The 27,266-nt window shown below is 38.0% G+C and overlaps 1 protein-coding gene across 1 annotated transcript in view; it reads right to left on the bottom strand.

Moving 5' to 3' along the window:
• Mroh2b (maestro heat like repeat family member 2B) overlaps positions 1 to 27,266 on the bottom strand; it is an 81,009-nt gene that overhangs the window by 37,268 nt on the left and 16,475 nt on the right. The window contains 13 exon segments of the mRNA XM_074075350.1: positions 1,452 to 1,531; positions 1,726 to 1,845; positions 2,395 to 2,421; positions 9,272 to 9,399; positions 9,402 to 9,423; positions 9,961 to 10,068; positions 12,836 to 12,952; positions 17,206 to 17,313; positions 22,678 to 22,721; positions 23,238 to 23,379; positions 23,996 to 24,036; positions 24,173 to 24,329; positions 25,178 to 25,291. Of these exon segments, the coding sequence (XP_073931451.1) occupies positions 1,452 to 1,531; positions 1,726 to 1,845; positions 2,395 to 2,421; positions 9,272 to 9,399; positions 9,402 to 9,423; positions 9,961 to 10,068; positions 12,836 to 12,952; positions 17,206 to 17,313; positions 22,678 to 22,721; positions 23,238 to 23,379; positions 23,996 to 24,036; positions 24,173 to 24,329; positions 25,178 to 25,291 (1,208 nt within the window).

Genomic DNA, 27,266 nt, shown 5'->3' with positions numbered 1-27,266 from the left:
TACTATATGATTCAACAATTCCACTTCTAGGACCTTGAGAGCTTGTTTGGAGATTCTAGCAGGGGAGCGCAGCTACTCATATACCCTTGACCAAAGAATGGTCCTCCTCTATCGGGGATGGTCGTCGCACATGGAGTGGTGAAGGAGGAAGGGGACATCCGCCTAGCCGGCCAGATCAGCCAAATCAACCCTGGCGATCAATGGAGTGACAGATGTCACAGCTAGATCACCCTCACATCCTCCACTTCTAGGTATATACCTCAAAGAATTGAAAGTAATGCTGCTGTTTAGAGCAGTATTCCTCACTTAAAAGGTGGAAGTAATCCACCTGTTCATCAATGGATGAATGGATAGTAAAATGTGGCACGCACAAAAAATGGAATATTATTCATTCCTTAAAAAGGAATGAAATCCTGATATATTACTCTATGGATAAATCTTGGGGACATAATAATAAGTGAAATAAATTAGTCACATAAAGACAAATACTGCATGATTTCACTTATATGAGCTACCCAGAGCAGACAAATTCACAGATTTTGTGAATGGTGGAATGGTAGTCTCCAGAACCTAGAGAGGAGAGAATGAGGTGGTATTGTTCAATGGGTACAGAGTTTCAGTCTTACAAGCTAGAAAGTGTTCTGGAGATTGCTCCCACCATGTTCTGAGTAATGTGAATGTACTTAGTACTATTCAACTGTGCGATTAAAATGACTAAGACAACAATGTTTATTTTGTATATTTCATCACAGCTAAACATAACCAAAAAATTTAAAATGAAAAAACATGATGTTCATGAAGAATTGGTGATAGTGGGGAAATATATAACATGAAGTAAGAAAAAGCATCAGGAAAAATCATAGGCAGAATGGGATCTCAACTCCAATAAAAAACGAAGGACTAGAGATAAAGTCTTGAAAGAAGCAAGCCAAGATGTTGTCAACAGGAAGATTATGGCTGACATTTGTTATTTTAAAAGGTTTTCTACAGTTTCTAGATTTTTAGCAGCATATTTTCATTTTTTTACTACAGTGGGGAACATGATTACAAAAATTTGCTTAAAATTATTTTATTCAGATTTATTGCTATTAACCAACTGGAATGCAATGTGATGAAGTTCACGAGTTATTGATTGGAAGATTAAAATTTGCCTGCAGCCCAACATCTAGGAAGAGAAATGTCCTTTTGTGCAGTAAAAGGACATTTTGGGCTCATATTATCAATAAATCTAATTCCTCCTTTGTCCCTGTCATTCCTCAAACGATCAGTCTCTCATCCAGGTTGGCAACTCTTTGGAAGGAGAAAAAGCTATACTTAGAAAGCACCATTAATGAAGTATGTTCATATTTGAAGGGTGGACTGGAGTCCACACTGAGAGATAGATAAGCCAGTAGATCAGAATAACGAAGGGGATAAAATGCTTTTTTCCATGAGAATAACGAATATTCTACCTTAGGTATCTGATGGCTATTAAGGCTTTCCATCGAACAGGGCTAGCTAAGGAATCCAGGGGCTCATCCCTTATCAAATCCTGCAACACAAACAAAGAGGTGAAATATTTCAGAAAAGCTCGGAGGAATTCTCAGGTGTACCTCCAATCTTCTTGAACCCTTTGGTGCCTTGGGTCAGAAAGATGGCAGGAATCTGTTATGTGTCGCTGATGAGTTTTACTGATTTTTAAATGGGATACTTAGGCCCTGGTTACTTCCCTCTCTGCATACTCACCAGCATGTAACTGATCAGCCTCTCCTTGTAGGAAAACTGGAACCTCTGATCTTCAATGTCTTGGGCAGCAATGCCAATCTCAGTGATGCTTCTTGTGAAACTCATTTGCAAATCCATGTCCTAAAGTGAAATGAGTCAGTGCAAGCCAAGCTCTTACACACTACAGCTGGGTCTATTATCAACGTGTGACCTAGGTTTGTTACATGTAGGAGCAAGAATCTTTGTCCCTTTGCCATCTCTACCTCAGCCTAGGCTCTAAGTTGAAGGGAAACTGAGAAATTAACTTCAATTTTTTTTTGATATTTGTGACCTGTTAACTTGATTTCATAGTCCATTGGTGGGTCACAAACCACAGTTTGAAAAACACTATTGTGTTTAGAGCTCAACTTCTAAACCACCTGGAGCCAGAATATGGTGCCTTGTTCTTTTTTAAATTAAGCTAATGAGTTCTGGTTTCAGAAGTGGATTAATTTAGTTATATATTGGGGTCCTTTACACTGGAATCAAATGAAGAGGACATCTATGCTTAGCATACTTCAAGGGGGCATGATTTGCCTATCACACCTTATCTTATCTTATTCCATCATATCTTACCTTATGTTATCTATCATCTCTATCTCTATCTCTCTATCTCTATTATCTATTTATCTATCATTTGTCATCTCATACCTTATTGATCACAGGCATGCCCAGAACCTGAAAAATTAAAGGTGAAATCAGATACTCAGTGAGCAGCAGCTGGAGACACCACAGCCCCAAACAATCCACCGCACATCCTGAAAGACAGTCCTGATTAGATTCACACCAAAGCAGGTGTGAGGGCTCTTTACTTCCTTCCATTTTTTTATATTACTGTTGTACTGGGGATACATTGTGACATTTACAAAAGTTTTTATAATATCTCATAGTTCAATTCATCTTGTCACTCATTCTTCTTTATCCCCCTCTCCCAAGTCCTGGAATAGTTTAAACAGGTCTCATTTTTCCATTTAATGTATGTGTACATAATATTTGCACCATATTCAACCTGCTACAGCCTCTCCTTGCAGCCTCACCCCTCCCACTGGTACCAATCCTCCAGACAGGTCCAGTTCTGCCCTCTTGTTCTCTGTTTTTGTAAAATAAAAAACGACATTTTTTTGTTTGTTTAAGATAGCTATACAGGGAGTTTTCTTGTGACATTTCCATGTATGTATGCATTATGACCCAAATTGATTCATCCCCTCTGTTTCTCCTTTCTACCTTAGTCTCTTTCTCATGGTGGTTTCAACAGGTTTAAAAATTCTGTATTCATTCTTGTATAGGAAGAACATTAACCATATTCACCGTTTTAACTTCCTTCTTTTATCCTCCCGCTCTCATATGTGATATCCCCTTAGTGTGATCTGATTTTCATAATATTGCTTGTTATTTGTATTAGGTTTATATTCCATATATGAGAGAAAACATGTGGCCTTTGGCTTTCTGAACCTGGTTAAATTCGTTTAAGATGATGTTCTCCAGTTCCATCCATTTATCTGTAAATGACAAAACTTTATTTTTCTTTATGGCTGAATAAAATTCCATTGTATATAAATACCACATTTTCTTAATCTATTCATCAGTAGTGGGGCATTTTGGCTGTTTCTATAACTAAGCTATTGTGAATAGTGATGCAATAAACATGGATGTGCAGGTGCCTTTCTTGTAGCCTGACTTACATTCCTTCAGGTATATCCCTAGGAGTGGTATTGCTGGATCATATGGTAGTTCTATTTTTAGTTTTTTGGGGAGCCTCCATATTGTTTTCTATAGTAGTTGTACTAATTTATCTTCCCACCAACAGAGTATGAGGGTTTCTTTTTCATCTCATCCTCATTTGACATTTGTTGTTGTTTGTGTTCTTGATGATTGCCATTCTAACAGGAGTGAGGTAGAATCTTAACATGGTGTTGATTTGTATTTCCTTTATGGCCAGGGATGTTGAGCATTTGTTCATATGTTTTTTTTGCCATTTGGCCTTCTTTCTTTGAAAAAACTCTGTTCAGTTCATTGGCCCATTTCTTCATTGGGTCATTGATTTTTTTGGGGAGTTTAGTTTTTTGAGCTCTCTGTATATTCTGGTTATTAGTCCCTAGTCAGATGTATAGATGGCAAAGATTTTCTGCCATTTGGTGGCCTGTCTCTTCAGCCTGGTGACTATTTCTTTTGTTATGCAGGAGCTTTTTAATTTCATGTAGTCCCATTTATCAATCCTTCCTCTTAGTTGCTGAGCCATTTGAGTTCTATTTAGGAAGTCATTGCCCATGCCTACTAATTCCAGTGTATTCCTGGAATACACTCTTTCCTACACTAGCTTCATTGAGTTGATACTTACACAGGGTAAAAGACATGGATCTAGTTTCTGTTTTTTGCATGCAGATATCCAGTTTTTCCAGCAACATTTGTTTGGGCACCTTTGTCAAAATCAGATGAGTGCATCTGGGTCTCCTATTCTATTTCACTGGTCTTCCTGTCTATTTTTATGTCAGTACTGTCCTGTTTTTATCACATGGCTCTATAGTATAGCTTGAAGTTGGGTATTGGGATACCTCCAGAGTTGCTCTTTTAGGTCAGTATTACCTTGGCTATTTACAGTCTTTTGTGCTTCCAAATGAACTTTAGGCTTGACTTTTCAATCTCTGTAATGAATATCATTGAATTTTAATGAGGATTGCATTGAACATGTAGATTAAGATTGCTTTTGGTAATATAGTCATTTTCACAATATTTATTCTGACAATCCATGATCATGGGAGGTCTTTCCATCTTCTGTAATCTTCTCTGATTTCTTTTTCAAAAGTTTATAGTTTTCATTGTAGAGGTCTTTTACTTCCTTTGTTAAGTTTATTCCTAGGTTTTTTTTTTTTTGTTGAGGCTATTGTAAATGGAATTGTTTTCCTATATTCTTTCTCAGTCTGTTCATTGTTGGTATATAGAAAGGCTACTGATTTTTGTAAATTGATTTTGTATCTTGCTACTTTGCTGGAGGTGTTTATGATTTCTAGGAATTTTTTGGTGGAGTTTTCCCAGTATTTTAGGTATGAGATCATGTTGTCTGCAAATAGGGATAGTTTGACTTCTTCCTTTCCTATTTGTATTCCTTTCATTTCTTCTTCCTGTCTTATTGCTCTGACCAGGAATTCCAAGACTATGTTGACTATGAGTGGAGAAAGTGGACACCCTTGTCTTATTCCTAACTTTAGAGGAAATGGTTTCAGTTTTCCCCCATTTAGTATGTTGTTGGCTGTAGTCTTGCCATCTATAGTTGTTATTATGTTGAGGTACACTTCATCTATTCCTAGATTCATCAGAGCTTTTATCATGAAAGGAAGTTGAATTTGTTGAAGGCTTTTTCTGCATCTGTTGAGATGATCATGTAATTTTTGTCTTTGCTTCTATTAATATGCTGTATTACATTTAATGATTTGTGTATGTTGAACCATCCTGGATTCCTGGGATGAAACCAACTTGATCATGGCATGTGGTCTTTTTGATGTGTTGTTGAATTCAGTTTGCCAATATTTTATTGAGGATTTTTCCATCTATGTTCATTAAAGAGGGTGGCCTGTAATTCTCTCTGTTTTTTTTTTTTTGTTGTTGTGTCCTTGTCCTGTTTTGGGATGAGTGTAATATGGGTTCATAGAATGAGTTTGGCAGTGTTCCTTCCCTTTGCATTTTGTGGAAAACTTTGAGGAGTATTGATATTAGCGCTTCTTTAAAGGTCTGGTAGACCAGAAGGTAATACACACGCACAGGAAATTAATGTGAGTCAACTCCCTGTATAGCTATCCTTATCTCAACTAGCAAAAACCCTTGTTCCTTCCTATTATTGCTTATATTCTGTCTTCAACAAAATTAGAGATAAGGGCAAAATAGTTTCTGCTGGGTACAGAGTGGGTTGGGGTGAGAGGGAGGGGGTGGAGTGGGTGGTAAGGGAGGGGGTGGGGGCAGGGGGGAGAAATGACCCAAGCATTGTATGCACATATGAATAATAAAACAATAAAAAAATAAATAAAGGTCTGATAGAATTAAGCAGGGAATCTGTCAGGTCCTGGACTTTTCCTTTTTTGGGAAACTATTGCTGCTTCAGTTTCATTGCTTGTTATAGATCTATTGAAGTGATTTATACTTCTTGGTTCAATTTTGGATAGTCATATGTGTCCAGAAATTTGTCCATTTCTTCTAGAGTTTCAAACTTTTTGAATATAGGTTTTCAAAGTTGTCCCTAATGATTCCCTGGATTTCCTTGGAGTTTGTTGTGATCTCCCCTTTTTCATTTCTTAATTTTATTAATTTGGTTCTTTTACCTCCTCATTTTTGTCAGATTTGGCAGGGGTTTATCAATCTTATTTATCTTTTCAAAGAACCAGCTTTTTGTTTTGTTGAGTCTCTGTTGGTTTTTTGGTCTCTATTTCATTGATTCCTTACCCATTTTTAAAGTGAGATCTTGTCTCACTGGCAAGTAAGTTACAAGCAAACTATAGAAGGCAGGATAAGGACACCGAACTTTTGAGTTTTCAGCTTTTACAATCAGGTCAAAGAGAGACTCTAAACTGACTTTCATAAGGAAAAGGCTCTTGGAAGAAAGCGCAGTGAGTAGTTCTAAGATGAAGTCACAGGGCAGTTGACCCTCTCTCTGAGAGTACAGTCAGATCTGTGATGATGCTTGTGTTGAAAATCTATTTGTTCCAGTGAGACTGATATATTGGAAGTACTTTCAGCATGTGCCAGTTTCATATTTGCTCATGTGGAGTTTCATCTATGAGAGGAATGGATGCAGTAGAACTGAGGCACATAGACACGCACAGGTACAATGCCATCACACCACAGACAGTTACTGAGGTTACTGTGTATGCTGTGATTCACACCCTTGCAAATCTGGTGTTGCAACTGTTCACCGGACTTCAGACAACCCTCCTTCCTGCCACTGTCTCATATCTCACAACATTTATAACTGACTTCAGATGTTTCAAGGTAAAGTCCACATTTTATTGGATTTTGTATTTTTTGATTTTTAATTTAATTCTATTTATTTGAGACAGGATCTTGCTTTGTAACCTCAGTTGGCCTCAAACTCTCCATTCTTCTGCCTCTGCCTCCCATGTAAGGATTTGTATGTCAACATGCCTGGCTTTATTTTTATTTTTTAAAAAATTAGGTTCTTATCTTTTTAAAACTTGTGTCTCTGAAAGAGGCTTTGACTATTGCGCCCCAATCTTTCATCCCCCATAATTTCTGTATTTTCCCTGTATTACCTGTATATTATTGTGTGATAGCAAAAAATTACTGTACCTTGAAAATATAGTCATCTTTATCTTGTTTTTATCTTCCTTACCCTTATTTTTTGTAGTGTTTCCTCAATTACTGATGAAAAATTAAAGTATCATAAAACATATTCTATTACATTTTTGATTCTCATAATTATTTATTAGATTACAGGGCAGCGGAATTAGCTCCTGAGCGGAGGCAATAGTCATCAGCCTAATGAACTACATTGTGTCCCTCTCAGATTCTATTTTGCCTCTTTAACTTTTTCTCTTCTTGAGCCAATCTATTCTACAGTTATCATGGATTCAAAGAATGATAGTACTGATCAATAAACATCTTTATGACAAGGGGCCAAAACTACCCTCAAGCAACAGTGAACTTCATAGGATAGATCACACCATGATGAGGTCACCCCTAAATGGGGGTAATTACCTATGATGCTGAGGCTGCACCCCAGGGTAGCAGTAATAATAATAATTAATGAGACAACTGACCTGACCAAATTATCTGCTCTGTCAGCTACGCATACCCCAACCATTTCCCTTTTTCCTCTCCTATAATATCTCAAAGTTCCTATCTGTTCCTTGAAGATGGACTCAGGGTCATTGAACCCCTTTATAAATTCTTCCCCACATGGCCATATTTATTAAATCTCCTTTCTATACCCTTCACCACTATTTGTGTCTTTCGTTGGTATTAGGATAGGAGGTTGGTCCTAATTCATTGGGACCCCTGGAACCAGGGCTTTTGCCTCATAATATGAGGAGCAGGTTGAAAAATCTAGGTTCTGTGATCTATCTCTAAAGACTGCAACTTCTTAGACATCTCTATTTTTGACAGGCTCTCGAGGCAATTCCCATGCAGCTGAGGTAAGAGGATCAGTGCCCTACACTCTTCCACTAGCACTTGATAGCTGATATCTGTGTTTTATAAGTCCCCATGAGTTCATTATTATCACACACATATAAGAATAAGTGTGAGGAGCACCTGTGGATAAAACATGGCTTGTAGAGACACAGAAGACACATAAGAGGAGCTAAAGAGCATCAGTTTCAGACCCTATCATTGAGGTGCTGACAATCTAAGGGGAGAAACAGATGTGCTTTTATTGATATAAAAGCTCCCCACACTTGCCTATGGATGAGAATCACTCACAAACCTAAGCACAGGCTTCCAGATTCCTCCTGAGACCTACCTGTTTAACCTCCCTCAAATACCACTCTGGAAGCTATATTAAAATTTCATCCTTGTAATCAATCCCAGCTATCCTGGAGGCAGAGATCAAGAGGATTGCAGTTCGAAGCCAGCCTGGACAAATAGTTCATGAGACCCCGTCTTGAAAAGACCCTTCACAAAAAAGGGCTGGAGGAGTGGCTGAAGGTGTAGACTCCAAGCTAGTACCACACACACACACACACACACACACACACACACACACACACACACACACACAAAAATTTCATCACACACACACACACACACACACAAATTTCATCCCTGGGTGAGTCTTAAGTGGCCCACCTAACGATTGTCAGCTAATTGGCTTTGAATCAACAATATATGTGAAGCATTTTATTAAGGAAACAAAGTGCTTGGGGAATGGTGGAAATGACCAGATGAATTCACTTAGTTTAATGACTCTGAGGCTGGCACACTCTGGGAAAGTTTGAAAGGTCCCAGAAAGACTGGGGTGCTGGAATGAATGTGGAAGGGAAACAGAACAGTGTGAGATAGATTGAGTACCTTGACGAATAGCACATTTTATTCGTTTAAAGTTCATGTGTGGCACTTACTATTTACTGTCCTAGGTGGCGTATAATGTCATCATATAAAAGGTTCAACAGCTACCATTGGGTAACACTTCTGAGACTATTATCAGGAAGTAATAAGCCAGCTGCCCAAAGTAGTACAGGAGTAATTATTTTAAATTCAACAGGGTTGAGATCACCATGGATACAGCTGGTCTGGAAAGGCATCAGTGAAGTGGTATAGGACGTGCACTGCTCAAGGCCTTAGCAAATATATATATACATATACATGTATATATATATTTGTGTATATATACATTTACATATACATGTATTATATTTGTGTATATATACATTTACATATACATGTATATATATATATATGTGTATACATACATATATATATTTTTTGCTTGCATCCTTTCAGTCTTAAGATTTCTGAGAACTCAACTCCTACAAGGTTTGGGAAACCCAGGCTGGAAATGGAGGCGGTCCATGGTGGGCATTACCTGAGAACACTGGCCATACAGAAAGAGGATTTGGGCTGTGATGTCTTGATCAAGCCTGGTAACAAGTTGCTGCTTGGGAGCATGGAGGGCCACAGTTCCATAGATCACTATGAGATCAGTTTTGGTCGGCTCTTTCTCCCAGAAAAAAAGCCCTGAAGACCAGGAAGAGAGACATAAATAAATGTGACCTAAGGAGTTTATTTTTCTCTAATCCTGATTCTCTAACTACAGGGGTTAAGAAACTGGAATGGGATGATTAACATGAGACCCAAACTGTATACTTTTGCTTACAAAAATGAAAACAGCTAGGACTGTCATGAGACTATCAGGTTTTACTAGGGGGGACTGGGAGACTCCTGTGGCAATTATTTACTCATCTGATTACTCATTCAGGGAAAGCAGAGTACACATAATGGAAGCCATACATAAGGCCAGAACAGTTCGTGGCAGGACAACTGTAGGCACACATGGAGTTCATTAGGACCTTCCAGGTCAGCAAAAAGTTACAGAGAAAGTAGCACTTGGTAGATAGCTGACTGTCCCATCATGCCTGGGCTTGGGTGGTTCTGAGGAGGAATAAAGACCCAGGCACAGGAATAAGAATAATATGGAAAAGATGTTCACTGAGGATCAGTATTGTTTACCCTAGTAGTGGCAAAGAGCTTTAGAGATCTTTTTTTTTTTTTTACCTTGCATCTATTAAGGAAGAACTTTTCCTCATCTTGGAATGTTTTAAGAACTTTTAAAACAATATCCAAGTGGTTCTCGGCACAGTATCCTAAAATGGACGTTGTTCCCTAAAATCAGAAAAGACATGAGATTTTGAGTTTAGCAATTCATCCATCCAGTAAACATTTGTTGAATGCCTATTATATGCTAAGTGTTCTTCTGGCCACTGGGGATACAGTGGTGAACAGAGAACAGCAAATGTCCTCTCCTGTGGAATGCACAGTCAGGGAAACTATCAAGGGAGCAATAGGAAACAAGTACATATAAATTCAGCAAACTTGTGAATTTGGGGTATGGCAGAAGGTAACAAGTGCAATAGAGATATGAAAATGAATGGCTGGTGAGTGCTGGGGAAGTTCACAATAAATACATTAGTCAGAGATGTACTTATGAATAGAGTGACATGGAGCAGAGCCCTCAAATAACTGAGGGGGTGAACCACAGGACTACCTGTGAAGGAGAGATCCAAACAGAAAGCAAGTGCAAAGGCTCTGGGGTTCACTAAAGAGGGCTGAGTGAACAGTCCCAGGAGATCAGGACAAGATGAGGTCCTACAGGAAATGAGGGTTCTTTCTAATAGGGCTTTTTAAGGTCATCCTCAAGATTTTTCATTCATGATGAAGCTATAGGAAGTCAATTTAGGTTTGAGTTGACTGATATTTGATATTTTATTTATTTATTCTCTTTTTAAAGTTAAAAAAAAATTTTGAGACAGGCTCTCACTGTGTAGCACAGGTTGGCCTATAATTTCTGATCTTCCTGCCTCAGCCTCCCAAGTGCTGGGATTATAGGCATGTGTCATTGGGCTCAATTGAACGTTTCAATGTTTTATTTACAATTGACAAATAATAAGTACATATATTTATGTGGTATGATGTCATGAATCAATATGTTTATATTTTGGAATATTCAAATCAGGCTGATTATCATATGCATTGCTTCTAATACAGTTTATCTGTGGTGAAAACATCTAAAACCCATCATGTGTAGCTATTTTGAAGTATGCAATACATTACTACTAACTACTCCTCTAATAACTTAGAGGATCACTATGCTGCTGAAATGGGTTTGCATCCTGGGTGGTTAAACTCTTGAGAGCTGGCAACTCTTGTTCCACGGTCAGGGGTATATTCCTGCTGTGCACACTCTTCCCTTCACGTGTCTCGTCGCTCGTCGATGGCTGACTTCACCCTGCTACCCCATTACGGTTTGTGCGGGAATTCTGTTGTGTCTCTGTTGATTGCAATTTGTTCAGGAATGCTGTTATATTTCATTTACCTGCACATCCCCAAGAGCTACCATGAGAACCCACAGATTATACCACTGTCACCAAGGTCCCAACCAGCACTGTCCTTAGTCCCTAGATACAACCCTTTCCAATGAGGTATTTGTGATAATCCTTTGAGGTCTTGCGGCCTGTCATCCCCATGTCCCTAGTCACAACCTAAGATTCAAACCTCTCTGCACCTTTTAGCCTACGCTCTTTGTATTTTTCTCTTTCAACAATGCTCTGTATTTTTTCGCTTCTAACTCATCTTCTTCTTGTCTCTTTCAGCAACTTAGTCACTCTGATCTATGCCCACTGTCCTTCTATCATTGAAGTCTGGCAAAAACCCAAGCCTTCAATGAACTGACTTTGGGTTTACTCAGCTTGGTGTTACTCTGTGGCTCCTCTGAGAAAACTGGGGGACATTTCTGGTTTCGACCTCAACCACAAATTCACAAACCCCTCAAATCTACACAGACGTCCCAGACTTTTCCTTACTTGATTTTTCTCTCCCTAGCTCCTCAAAGATCAATTTCATCTTAAATTGCTTAGTAAGGCCTGTGTATGACTATTATACTTGAACTGGGTTCTATTTTACCCAAGGATTTCTTGGAGGAACCTGAGTTATGTTGATAGAATATCGTGAAGCCAAGATTTGAACCTAGCTACTCTGATGCCAGAATTGGAGCTCATGCTTTATGTGATTGACAGTTACGCAATGCTTAGGAAATCCACAGGTAGTTAGGCTCAGAGAGACTGAGAAATTCACGTGTCAACACTTTACTCACCTAAATGTCATTTCCTAAGTGTGTGGAACACCCAAGAATTTGAAGTTAAGAAAACAAGGTTCCCTTTGTACATGTATCGCTAACACAAATTTACTTTGTTTCCTAGTGTAGAGCAGAACTGTAGGAAGGACAAGGAAAAAAAGAAGTTTTAATAAATTTAGAAGCCATTTAAAAAAGTCAGTGAAGTCTAGTGGTTTCTCCTATTTACGGTGGAAGAAAGAACCTAAAACATCTCAGAATTTCTAAGAGAGGTATAACACAACACATCACGAGATTTTTATGCTAGTAGTTTGTGGAGTTTTTGCTTGCTTGTTTGTTTTTAATACAACCCTCTTTACAGTTACATATGCTGTGCAGCCTAGGATAGGTAGGTAAGTAATAAGTACAAGTACTGGCCCAAATCTTTTCAGGTTGTATTTATATTCCCTCCAGATTGAAAACCAATGACCTATAAGGTTACTGGCTGCTTATAAATTCAATGATTTTTTGATCATGTTATAAGCTACGAAAGCAGAAAGCAAAATATATCAAAGATGCCTCTGTTAAGTAAGAATATTTGAAATTCATTTAAAAATATTTTCACAAAATTGGATAAAATGAAGTATTGAAATCTAAACAGGGAAAATCCATTTTTTGGAAAAAAATGTTTGGACTATAATGGATATATTCACGAGTAATTCTGATTATAAATAAGATATTGTCATCGCATCTGTCACAAGTTTTATAAATAGGACTAATGGTCATCACCATAAAGAGGACATTAAAAGCAAAGGTTCCCACCTGTCTTTGGTCCCCCAGCTGGCTGGGAGTAACCAGAAACTCCTTAATCTGTGAGTTCACAAAGTGGCAGTCTTGGCAGGATGCTAAGGTGGTTCCCAAAGCCTTCCAAAGGAATTTCTGGAAAACAAAGAATGAACAGCAGCATTTTAAAGGTTGGAAAGCAAGATTCTGATAAAAAGTGGAAGGACATAAAATAGTCATCAGAAGGAAAAAAAATCAGTTTTAACTTACATATTACCTTTCATAGTATCCTTTCTTGAAGCCTTTGCTTCCTCAGGCTTTGTCTTCCACCAGTGCTCTTCTGCACTCCTCCAGACCCTATTCCTACCATCACAATTCCTTTCATTCTTGATACAATGTTTCATTTTCTCATTTGCCTTTATGCTAAGGTTTTGAGTTCTGGGTAGCTGAAGTTGTTATGTGTTATTGCCAGTGGACAGTTCCTGTGGCTATTAAGTGCTTAACAAATGCTCATTGAATAAACACACTCAGTGAAGACAGGGTTATTTTGAAGATGGCTTTGATTCGTTTTCTAAGGTTTGAATAACTGATTGCTATATAATATCAGATGAGCATCACTGTATTTAGAATCTTCATCTTGTCATCTGCAGGAGGCAAAACTGGCCATTGTTGGTTTGCTTCGTGAACTCTACATAACTCATAGGATTGTAGTTACTGAGTGTTTATCATTGATCAGAGGGGAATCTATGAACAGGTGGAGAAGCTAGTAGAAGCAGATGGAGTGAAATGAATGCATTCAGGGGAAATTTTGTGGACCATCCTTACTTGGGATGAGAGGGTAATAACAAGGCAGAACCATTGCTGTGCTCTCAACTACTAGAACTTCTATGAGAGTGAGACTGTGTCTACACAGCACCTATTCCACTCTTGCTGTCTGGAAAACTGTTTCCCGTGATAATGGAATTGTAATTAGGGAAACTGTGCACAACATAGAAGCAAATCAAGGGCAAAGCTTCTGGGGTCTATTTAACTCCATCTTGGGGGAAGGACTTGATAGAGTCTGGAGAAGTCTTGGGCTTGAGAAAAACATTAATGTCATGAAAAGGAAAACATGACTTAGGTGTAAAAAGTCCCAGAGCTTCCCAGACATGCTTCTCTGCTGATTTTGGTTCTGTGTGTTGTAAATCCTTGCATTGGGAATCCAGTACAGAATTCAAGAAATCGGGAACCCAGTACTGGAGAAAAATGCAGTAGAGTGCAAAATTACCCATGTTTCCATCCTACCTCTATTCATGTCTCCTTATTGTGGAGACATGAATAAGAAAGCAGTTTATTTTCCTAGTCCTTGGTATGGCCTTGTGACTTGCTTTGGACAACAGAATGTGGCAAAAAGTGATTATGTGCCACCCCTGGACCTATTCTTCAAGAGACCTTGGAAACTTTGTTGCTACTACAAGAAGGCAAGTCTCATCCAGCCTGCTGGAGAATGGGAGACCATAAGGAATAGAATCTAGCTGTCCAAATAAGATCATCATATATGAGCCAACCTCTAGTATTCGCCTGCAAGCCTAGCAGAGGTTTACTGAATATGGTGTCCTCAGAGCCAAGATGGTGATTTGAAGGGAAGTGCATGCATAAAATAATGCATATAAATTATTATATATCAGCTATAATGATGTTTACATAAGGCCTTTGGATAAACTCTAAAATAGAGCAAGTCCTTGTTGTTTTCTGTTGCTGGGCACAATTGGCTGTTGTGCCAAGAAATTACCTTAGATGTGGTCAACCATTATACCAGGACAATAATGGAGCAGAGTTTTTGGAAAAATGTACCTGGATATAGTGCCACACCTGCTATGTGTCTTGTTTATGGTCCCTGCACCACAGCAATTGAAATTTACTTTAGAATTCTGCTTACCACATCTACCTTGGGACAAAAGATGGCTAGAGATCCTAAGAAGCGATCTGGCTACCACTGTGCCTGGCTCTGCAAGGCAAAATACCTATACTAGATGGATAAATGTACAACCTACCCCCCTACCAGGTCATATCAGGTTCCTTCAAAGGCCAAAATGTCAAATTTGGGACTAAAATTACAAGAGGTATGAGTCTCATCACAGTACAGAGGGCACAAATGCACATCACAGTGCTGGAGAAGCTACAAGCACATGTAGACACAACTAAACTTCTATCACCTTGTGTGCAGCACTGCAGAGCCCAAGGAGCCAGGAAAATGAGTACATGTAGAAACAAACAAGTTCTAAATATGTTTCTATATTATATAATTTTTGCTACTCAGGCAACAAATGAATACAAAAGAGGTTCTGATCAAAGTATCCATAAATATATTCTTACCAATACTGACCATTCAACTGTGGGCGTAGTAATGTGTCAAACACTACCTGAACAGTGTCCCCCAAAAGTTCGCGTCTGCCCAGAACCTCAGAACATGACCTTGTTTGAAAAAAATGTCATGCCAATCGTTTGTTAAATGAAGGTAAGGGCATGCTAGGTTAGGGTGGGTCATGAATCCAATGACTGGTGTATTTGTAAGAACATCATAGAGAGGCAGAAGGAGATATGGGACTTGTACAGCTTCAAGGAAAGGAGCCCCAAGGATTTCAAGGAACCCTCAATGTGGGGAAGAGGCAAAGGAAGGACATTTCCCACAGCCTTTAAAAGGGAGCGTGGGGACCAGATGCAGTGGCTAAGGCCTATACTCCCACCTACTTGGAAAGTGAAAACCAGGAAAGTCTTAGTCTGAGGCTAGTGTAGACAAAAAATTAACTAGACCGTATCTCAACAAAAAAGCTGACTGGCCATGATGGCTCCAGCCTGTAATCTTAGTTATTCAGGAGGCAGAGATCAGGAGGATAGTGGTTTGAGGCCAGTCTAGGTAAAAAGCTCACGGGACCCCCATTTCAATTAATGGCTAGACGCAGGGGTGCTGGAGTATGCCTGTAATCCCAGCTAGTGGGTACAGGAGGCCTGGGCATAAAGAGAGACCCTATCTCAAAAATAACCAAAGCAAAAAGGGCTGGTGGAGTGGCTCAAGTGGTAGAGTACCTGCATAGCAAACATGAGGCCCTGAGTTCAAATCCCTGTACCCCAGGCGTGGTAGTGCCTGTCATCCCAGCTCTATGGGAGGTGTAAGTAGGTGGATAATGGTTCAGGTCAGTCCTTGGGCAAAAACTGTAAACTATATTTAAAAAATAACTGAAACAAAAATGATTGGGGTTGTGCATCAAGTGATAAGAGTGCCTGCCTACTAAGTGTAAGGTCCCGGGTTCAAATCCAAGTAAGTACCACCAAAAAATTTTTGAAAAAGGAGCCTGATCATGATGACACTTTGATTTTGAATTTCTGGCCTCCAGAACTGTGAGGAATACATTTCTAATGGTTTAAGGCACTCAGCTTGGATAAAATTTGCTACAGAAGCTTAAGGAAAACTAATAGAGATCTTAAGGAGAAAGCTAGTAATTAGAACGTTGTTGTTCATAGGAAGACAAGCCCAAGAATTCTGCTTATTAATAAACAAAATGCCATTATCTTTAATTTTCAGTATTAGCTCAAGGTTGAAGCACTGAGGTAATTTTTTTCTAATTAGGATAGCTAAAGTCTCCTTGGAGGCTCATTTTAGACCATCCTTGCCTCTAATAGTTCAGTCAGGAGAGCTGTTAGCATCCCTGGCTCACACACAGCAACATTGTAGCCTTTTTTGCTGGCTGCAAAGCTGCTTTTACACTGAATGCATGCCTTGTGCCAGGCACTTTACTAAGGAAAGGACTTCCTATATTTTATCTGTTGAACCCTCATCACAGTACCAACCTCAGAGGTGGGTATTGTTTCTGTTCTAAAGATGAATGTGCTGAGGATCTGGAGCAAGGCATAGTTTTACCTGGGCTACATTAGAGGTCAATAGCAGACACTGGTTTCAAACCCCACTTAAAATGGCAGGCTAAAAAGTGGAGGAAGATGGAGAAGTTGTTTGGAGACAGAGAAATGGAAGAACTGCCTTTGAAGCATTATGTTTCATCTAAGCTTTTGTTAAATTGTACTAGATCATATCTGGTAACCAGCCTTACAAGACTCTAAGAAATCAAGACATAAAATGACATTAAACCAGTGCCATGGCAGAGGCTATTTGCCTTTCTATATCCATTCTTCTTTCAGTCTTGCTCCAATCTTCCTTGCAGACGGGTGTGGCCATATAAGCATGTTTTGGCCAAATGCAAGGTGAAGAAAATATGGTAATATTCAATATTGAGAAAGTGGCCTTGAAAGGAAGGAACTCTTTTTTTTTTAAACGATTCCTTCCTTCTTTTGGGTGCAGTACAGACACGATGGAACTTGAGCAGTCATTTTGGATAATGAAGTAGATGCCAAGGTCCCTTAGCTAAAAAACCAACCTTCTCCATGGAGGTGTTGCTGTAACTGTCCATTTGCTGGCTGAAGTCCCGACTCAGTTGAATGGTCCAGGCCACATCACTGATTTTCCATAAAGATTCTTTGAGCAGCTATTGTAGAAAGTGGAAGTTAGATATGAGTATAAATATTTAATATGCTTTCTTGGTACTTTTTGTATACTTTATCTTTTAAAAAAGTACAAAGAGGTATTAAATGGGATTATTCTTTTCCCATAAAATAATAGGTCACTTTGAAACTTTTCTTCTTCATTTATTTTAAAAACTGTTTTCTGGATTCCCATTAAGAATAAAATATACAGAATGTGGAAATATGTCTATTTAAGTGCCTTTCATTTCCTCTTTTTTTTTTTTACTGAATAGATCTGTAACATAAAATGAAATTGAAGCAGCAATTAAGAGTCTCCCAGAAAAGAAAAGACAAGAACTTGATGGATTCACTGCTGAATTCTATCAGACCTTTAAAGAAGAACTAATACCAACCCTCCTTAAACTGTTCCATGAAATAGCAAGGGAAAGAACACTGCCTAACTCGTTTTATGAAGCCAACATTACTGTCATCCCAAAATCAGACAAAGACACCTCCAAAAAGGAGAACTATAGGCCAATTTCCTTAATGAATATCAATGGAAAATCCTCAGTAAAATAATGGGAAATCAAATCCAACAACACATCAGAAAGATCATTCACCACGATCAAGTGTCGGGGTGATTTAACATATGCAAATCTATAAATGTAATACAGCACATCAATAGAAGCAAAGACAAAAATCACTTGATCATCTCAACAGGTGCAGAAAAAGCCTTTGACAAGGTCCAACACCATTTCATGATAAAACTCTAAGAAAACTAGGAATAGAAGGAATGTACCTCAACATTGTAAAGGCTATGTATGACAAACCTACAGCCAACATCATATTTAACGGTGAAAAGCTGAAACCATTCCCCCTAAAATCAGGAATGAGACAAGGGTGTCCACTATCTCCACTTCTATTCAACATAGTCCTGGAATTCCTAGCCAGAGCAATTAGGCAAGAAGAAGAAATAAAAGGAATACAAGTAGGTAAAGAAACTGTCAAAATATCCCTATTTGCAGATGATATGATCCTATACCTTAAAGACCCAAAAAACTCTACTCGTTTCCTCTTAAACAAAAATTGCTGAAAGACTTAAAATAGGAACTAATCCAATCTGAAACATAAATTAAAGTTAACATTTTTCAGGTTTTGATAAATTTAGAAAAAATCCATTTGTCAATGTTATTTTGACTAAGGAATTAAATGTCTTATGGAACCAATTAGATGAACAGGTGCATTTCTGCCAACTTCCACAGTAGTAAGTGAATATTTCTGGTTTTACTAATTGAGTCAGGGTCACAATGAGTCCTCTGAACCCCTGTCTTGTTTCAATGAGCAAAATGTAAAACAAATTGTCTTTTTGGAGAAAAATAGCCACTTCAGTTTCTAAAATGTATTATTTCTCTCTATATTTTCTCTACTTTTAGTTTAGTAAAGGATATTAAATATTAAAGCTGATGAAAAGATTTGCAAGCATTTTTTAAAGCAGGAGCTCATCCAGTGGGTCTCTTAAAGAGATTAAATGTTTTTGGAAGGTTAAGGGAAGGAAGTCTGAGCAACAGTTTTGGAAAGAGAAGAGTAAAAGCATCCTCAAGATTGGAAAAGAGAAATGCACTGTTCTCAAGGCTTTCTGCTAGAGAAAGGAATGAGTGAAAACAGTTGTTACAAAATGGTATTTAGGGAAAATAGGGTAGACATTTTGAGAGATTAGGATAATAGAGAAGCAAGAATATAGAAGGAGAAGTAGATCTTAGAACTGAGGAGCAGCTGTGCAGAACAGTCATTTTCAGATCTTTTGTTGGATGTGAATCACTGGTGGGGGTCTTTTTTTTTTGAACATGGCAGTTCTAATCTGTAGCTTTTCTATATATCATTAATGAATATGGTGAGAAGGAAATCAGGAAAACATTCCCTTTCACAATAACCTTGAAAAATGTACATGAATTAATCTAATCAAGGAGGTAAAAGACCTCTCTAATAAAAATTATAAAACACTGAAGAAATTGAAGACACTAGAAGATGGAAATACTTCTCTTGTTTACAGAGCAGCAGAATTAATATTGTGAAAATTCTGTATTACTAAAAGTAATCAGCAGATTCAATGAATCCCCATCAAAATTCCAGACAGTTTTCATAGAAATAGAAAAAAAATTCCAAACTTCATGTGGAAGCACAAAAAAACCTCAGATAGCAAAATAAATCCTGAGCAAAGGCAGTAATGCTGGAGGTACCATTAGACCTGATTTCAAGTTATACTGCAGGCTCATAGTAACAAAAACAACACGGTACTTTGCACACAAACACACATGTAGACTAATGGAGTAGAACAGAGGAACCAGAAATAAACCTGCACAGCTATGGACATCTGATTTTTGATAAAGACACCAAAACATACATTGGATAAAACATGGCCTCTGTAACAAATGGTGCTGGGAAAAGTGGACATCTACATGTACAAGACTGAAAGTAGATCTTTACCTCTCACCCTGTACAAAAACCACGTTGAAACAGACCTTTGTGTGAGATCTGATACTCTAAAACTACTAGAGGAAAGCATAGAGAAAACATTTCAAGATATAGGAAATGGCAGTAATTTTAATTAAATAGGACACTGTGATTTCAGGATGGGAGAAAATTGTTGCTAGCTATTCATTCAACAGGAGATTAATATCCAGACTAAATATGGATCACAAAACATTAAACATAAAAGGAACAAATAATCCAATCAATACATGGGCAAATTAACTAAGCAGCAGTTCTCAAAAAAAGTATAAATCACCAAAAAATGCATGAGAAAATGTTTAACATCTTTAGACATAAGGGAAATGTAAATCAAGGGGACTTATCAACCAAGGGAAGTAGTGAAGAGGTCTGGTAGAGATGAACCAATTTGGGTTGTAATACGCATGTGCATGGAAGCAACGTTACAAATCTCTCTGTATAGCTATCTTTATCTCAAGCTAGCAAAAATGCTGTATCTTTCTTATTATACCTTATGCTTTCTCTTCAACAAAATCAGAGAACAAGAGGGCAAGACAGGTTTTGCATGGAGTGAGGGTTGGGGTGAGGTGGCCCAAGCAATGTATACACATGTGAGTAAATGTAAAAATTATAAACTAAAAACAAAACAAAACAAAACAAAACAAAAAACTGCATTGAGATTCCATCTTGCCCCATCCGGAATAGCTATCATCAAGAAAACAAATAGGCTGGGTGTGGTGGCTCACATCTATAATTCCAACTACATGGGAGGCAGAGATAGGGAGGATTGAGTTTCAAAGCCAGCCAAGGCAAAAAGTTAGCAAGACTCCATCTCAATCAATCAGCTGGGCATGGCGGTACATGCCTGTCATTTCAGGTAGTCAGGAGGTCATATGTAGGAAGATCACAATCTGGGTTCCAGCCCTGTCAAAAATGTGAGATGCAGCTAGCTGGAGGTGTGGCTCAACTGGTAGAGTGCCTACCTCATAAGTGCAAAGCCCTAAGTTCAAACCCCTGAACCACCACCAAAAAAAAAAAAAAGATTAAATAACGATGTGAGATGCTATCTGAAAATCACTAAAGCAAAAAAAGGTTAGGATGTGTGGCTCATGTGTAAGAGTGCTTACCTAGCGCACCTGAGGCTTGAGGCCCTGAGTTCAAACTTCATACCACAGAAACAAAAGAAACCAAAACCAAAACCAAATAAAAATCCAAGTGCTGGAGAGAATGTCAGAAAAAGGAATCCTTATATACTGCTGGTAGGAATGTAACTTAGTCCAGCCACTATGGAAATCAGTATGGAGGCTCATAAAAAACTAAAAATAGAACTGCCATATGATCCTGCTATACCACTCTTGAGTATATACCAGATGGAATCAAAGTCAGCATGCAATAGAGAAACCTGTGCACCCATGTTTGTAGTAGTACTAATCACAAAGGTCAAGCTATGGAACAGGCCTAGGTGCCCATCAATGGATAAACGGTAAAAAACGTGGTTATATGTACAATGGAGTATATTCATCCATTTCAGGAAAATGGATGGATCTGGAGATCACCATCTTTTTTATCGGTTGGACTGGAGTTTGAATTTAGGGCTTTGCATTTGCAAAGCAAGTGCTCTACTGCTTGAGCCACATCTCTAGTCCAGTTTGCTCTGGTTAGTTTTCAGATAGGGTCTCCAGAACCATTTGCTTGGGCTGGCCTCAATCCATGATTCTCCCAATCTAGCCTCCTAAGTAGCTAGGATTACAGGCATGAGCCACCTGTGCTCAGAGGAGATCATCATCTTAAGCAAAATGTCACAGAGAGACAAATCTCACAAGTTTTCTCTCATATGCAGAATCTATATAAAAAAACCCCTGAAGACATGAAAGTAGAAGAGACACTACTTAGGAAGAAAATGGGGTCCAGATCAGTGGGACTGGGGAAGGGTCATAAGAAGGGTAATAGAGGGAGAATATGATCAAAGTGTATTATACACATGAGTGAAAATGAAACCATTAGTATACAGTTAATATACACTAAAACAAAGGCAATTCTCAGGTGTCACCACAGAAATTTTGATTCTGTAAGAAGTGTTGAAAGAAGGTGGAGGAAACACTGTGAGAAGTCACTGAAAACTGTCATTAAAAATATGCAGCAAATTCCTGTGTAATTGCTTATGAACTGAAAATTGGCTGTATTAAAAGCTTTCTGTTCATGAGTTCCTTGACCTTCTGTAGGTTTCTGAAATTGAAATCTCCTATCCATTCCTGTTTGCAAATTGCCATTTCTGTGATTTGGCATTGTCAATGTCTCTGTTTAGTTAAAAGGGTCCAAAAAAACTTATGAGTGAAAGAGGAGATTCTTTTCTGGAAAAGGGATACAGTGGGACCTTTGTTTTTTATAAATCAGGAAAAAGACAGCAAGAAGTGATAGAGGAAGAAACAGTTGCCTGTGAGGAATAAACTTCTGGAATTTACATTAATCTGTGTTTGTGAATGGTGAAAAATGCTGTTGCAAGTGAGAGAAAAATATTGAAAACTGAACACATAAGAAATATATAGTAAGAAATATTCATAACTTAAATCTTCAAAACTACTTTTAACCCCTAATCAAATTAAAAACTAAAAATTGTTTTTCACATTATGGTGATTTAAAGTACAGCACATTATTCTCAAGAAATCACTTCGACCATTTTACTCCTTTGGTCAAGTAATCTAGTTCTTTTGTTTGTCTAGTTTTTAAGAGGAGCAACTTTTGGGGCTGGAGGTGTGGTTTATGCAGTGGAGTGCCTGCCTAGCAAGCATGAAGTGCTGAGTTCTAACCCCAGAACCACCATGTGTTCAATAACATGAGTTTCTGAAGTTAGAGGTATTTTTTTTTTTAAAGAGGAGTAACTTTCACTGATTCACCCTTACCTGAAGCAGCATGGTTTCCCACAGCACAATACTAGCATTCTTCCCTAGAAATAAAAATTGATGCAATAACTGAAAATAAACCAAGACTCAAATTTTTCCTTATCAGGTCCCCAGTAGATATTGGAGATGCACTTTGAGCTTTCTCCCTGCTCAGAATGGGGATCTGCGATGAAATTCACTATGCTGGCCACTTTAAAGTGCTTGTTAGATGGACAGATCATCTTTAATCTGTGATAAAATCTATTTTTTTCTAATTTCAGAAATAATTACTGAAATGAGTGTATTTTAATACTCTAACATGAATGAGTAAGAACTTTTTAGAATGGTATCAAAAGACAGTTTCTCTAGATGCAGCAAAAAAATCAGAGGAAAGGTGAAAATCCCTGTAAAGCATGTTACCAACCTGAGGATGAACATTAATAGCGAAACAGAGCTCAAGAATCAACAAAAAATATAGATGTCTACCTTGCATATCAAATTCATAGTCTTAATTGCCTAAAATGAGAAATTTTGCCTTATGGCGGGGGTCCCATTTCTTCATATTCTTGCTTCCCGTGTACCTTCCACAGGCTGCAGGAGCTCAGGTAAGCGTGTTCTCCACAAGTCTGCCAATTTGGGGTGGATTATCTCAGGAAACACCTTCAAAAGTCCTATTGCACCAGCCCCACATAATTTCCCTAAACTGGCAAGCATAGATATTACCTGAAGGATGGAAGATAAAAATTATCATCAATTTGAGACGTATTTAAAAGGCCCACCTACCTTTCCCCTTTTTGCTACTGTTTGTTTTCCCTTGATCCCCTAAATTGGATAATCTTTTAACAAATCATCATAGTCTGTTCTTATTTATTCTAGAGCAAATTTAATACTTAGAGAATTTTTCTTCTAGTTTTTTCTACCCTGAAGATAAAGGTGAAAAAAAAATACATGGAAACCACCAACAAAATAAATGGAAAGAACCAACACTTAAGTACAACTATTAATTAAATAAGCTCATACAAAACAGCACTTGAGTAAATGACACATATGTGGCCAAAGGGAGAGAAGGAAAACCCATACAATAGGTATGGAATTTGTTTGATGAGATTCAGTCTGTGCTTAAAATCATAAAGTTTTACAAGCATTTCAGAGTGGAAAGATAATCTTGCCATTAATAAATATCATGAGTGTCATTTGTATAGGAAAAAATTTATTATGCTATTTTAGTGTTTCTTTTGGTTTGGAGTATCTATGCAATTTTTATTAGCATTTCAGTTTGAACTGAATTGTCCATAACAGCTTAAATTTATCCTACATTGGTACTTTGCAACTCACTCACCAGAATTCTTGCTAGTAGCTGCTGTGGTGAAGGAAGTTTCACTAGAAAGAGAAAGCAATTTTCATCATCACTGTAGTGTTAGAAACGTTCAGATTGGGGTTCAGAAAGCACAGTAGACTTTCTGGAAATAAGTCTCTCACATTAGAAAAGCTTTGCTTTGATTATGAATGTACAAACCAGCTCCTGTAGAGATGACAAGTGCTGTTGACTCCTTGACGTCATGTTTCTTTCTCTCCTCTGCCATAAGCAGAATTCTGATGATATTAAACAGGTGCTCCAGAGTTCCCGTGTATTCAGCAGGTACCACAAAAGTCAGGATTCTTGGCCAAAGCACCTGTGGAAAACACAGGGTAAGACACAAGAATGATTTACTTTTATTCATTATTTCTCTGTAATCCTCACTTGTGTGTTTCCCTTGATTTATAAACTTTTTTCTCACTTCTTTTTATTTCACTCTTTGGATCAAGTAAACATGAAATCATTAAGTAAAACTGCTGCAAAACACATTCATTTTAAGGTGCTAGTTGCAGTGAGTGTTGGTAAGTGTTTATCCCTGGGTTTGGCCTATGCTTAAAATTTTCATTGGTTCATCAACCATGAGGTAGAGCTTGACGTTTAAAATCCTTTACGGTTCAGGATCCTCTAAGAGGCTGTATTTACTTCAGGTTTCAAATTCTAGTATGAACGCAAAATATTGGAATTTAACTATTGGCACTTCCTATATTAGCTCTACACTCATTACTTAATAATATCTCTAGATAGGAAAGAAGAGAAATAATATATTAAGGTACTTATAACTTCCATGTACTATCTAGACAGAAGAAATTTATGTTGATTACTTAATTGTTGAATTAATTACTTCCATATCTGTTTTGAGGAGCCACTATGTGCTGGGTACTCAAGGTGACAAATGAAAGTCCTCTGTCAAAGCATCAAAAAAGCCAAGGACAGCCAGACATGGTACAGCCAGACACGGTGTACATCTGTATTTCCACCAGATGTGGAAGCTGAGTCACGAGGGTCACATGTTTGAGACCAGCTCAGGCTGGTCTCAAAACAAGACCCTGTTTCAAAAAACATCACTGATGACACATAGAGTACAAATACATGTCTTTACTCTTAAGTGGGCATGGTTTTAGGCAGGTGATAAAGTAATTCTAAGTGGTAAGTCAGATCCCTTACCTGAGATATTCCAATGACTAGTGGGTCTAGGGATTTTAAGACCTCAAGGCTTGTTTCTTGAACAGATTTCTCTCCATTTTCATTCACTTGGGAGTTAGTTTTCACTGGTTTCTCCTTTAAAAAAGATGAGACAGGGGATAATAATCCCTCATCTTGGTCCTTGTAATCTTACTTGAATGTGTTCTCTGATTTTGGAGGTTAAGATGTCATCAGTCAACTTAAGGGATTCACAGAACCCAGTGATCTTTGTCTCCAAGATCCTATTTTATTCTTAATTGAAAGACCTGGTGGAGGAATGAGCTGTGAAATACACACCTGGCTAATATACAAAAGCAAAAATAGTAAGGATCTTTAAGTTATAAACATTCTATTTCTCCTTTGGACTTTGGCCATTTTCTCTAGGGAAAATTTATTTCAAAGCACTGTTTCCTGCTGAGGTGGACAATAATTTCAGTTGTGACCACCTTCCTATGCTCTTTGAGCTCTTAAACATGTTTTTCATCTACGGGACACTAACCCCAGTTGCTATGGTCTGAAGTGTCTTTCCAAAATTCAAATGTTGAAATCCTAATCACCTTGAGGCTAGTTGTGGCCTTTGAGAGGTGATTAGGTTATGAGGTCAGACCTCTCATGGTTGGGAATACTGCCCTGTGTAAGAGACTTCAGAGAGCTAGCTGGCTTCTACTGTGTGAGGACACAGTGAGAAAGCACCATACAAGAAGAAGTAGGCCTTCATCAGACACTGACTCTTGGAACAGCCTCCAGAACTGTGATAAATAAATGTTTGTTTCCTTTTCAAAATGACCATATATTCATTGTACAAAATAATGGGTTTCATTAAGACATTTTCGTATATGCATACAATGTACTTTGACCATGTTCACCCCCCCATTCTCACTCTGGTACCCCCTTATACCTCCCACTAGTCCTTTTCCTCTCCCAAATAGTCTCCTTTCTATTTCAGGTCACTTAAAAAAAATCTAGATTCCACATCTGAGAGAAAACATGCAATATTTGTCTTACTGTGTTTGGCTTACCTTCAGTTCTATCAATTTTTCTAAAAATGACAATTTTCATTCTTCTCTATGGTTGAATAATACTCCGTTGTGTATACATATCACATTTTCTCTATCCATTCATCCATTGATGTGCACCTAACCTGATTCTACAACTTGGCTGTTGTGAATTGTGCCATAATAAATACGGGTGTGTAGGTATCTCTATTGTATGCTGACTGATTCTGTCAGGAAACAGAGTGGTATATTCATATGGTAGTTCTATTTCTAGATTTTGAGGAACTTCCATACTGATTTCCATAGTGACTGCAATAATTTACATTCCCACCAACAGTGTTTAAGGGTTTCTTTTTCCCTACATACTCATCAGCATTTGCTGTTGTTTGTTTACTTGATGATAGGCATTGTGACTGGGGTAAATTTGGAATCTCAAAGCAGTTTTGTTTGTATTTCCTTGATGGCAAAAGATATTGAACATCTCTGTTCATCACTTATAGGCAGCCTCTCTAACATGAGTCATATTCCCTAGACCTTTTTTCATTTGTAGTTATTTTTCAGGTAGGGTCTTATGCTTTTGCCCCAAGCTGGCCTGGACTGTGATCCTCCTCTTTATGCCTGTCATATAGCTGGGATGACAGGCATATACCACAACATCTACTTTATTGATTCAAATGGAATCTCACCAACTTTTTGACTGTGTTGGTTTTGAACCCCGATCCTTCTGATCTCTGCCTCCTAAGTAGCTGAGATGGTAGCCACAAACCAATGCACCTGGCCAGTCTGTCTAAATCTTATAATTGAGAGTTAATATTGTTTACATTTAGGATTATGACTGAGAGGTATGTACTAACTTTTCCTTTCTTCATCTCAGAAATTAGTTTGTTCACAGAGTTAATGTTTGATTCTTTCACAGTTCTAATTTGTTTTCCTATTCTTCTTGTGAGATTTATTCTTTCCCAGCCCTCATTCTTCTGTATAATTTTCTTTCTTTTCTGTGTGTAGTATTCCTTTAGGTATCTTCAGCAATCTTCATGAATTGCTTTAGTTTATGCTTATCCTGGAAGGTCTTAATT

Source organism: Castor canadensis, chromosome 6, assembly GCF_047511655.1.
Source record: "Castor canadensis chromosome 6, mCasCan1.hap1v2, whole genome shotgun sequence".
Taxonomy (NCBI): domain Eukaryota; kingdom Metazoa; phylum Chordata; class Mammalia; order Rodentia; family Castoridae; genus Castor; species Castor canadensis.
The sequence above is the reverse complement of the archived record's forward strand: the minus strand, read 5'-3'. Positions and strand labels throughout refer to the sequence as shown.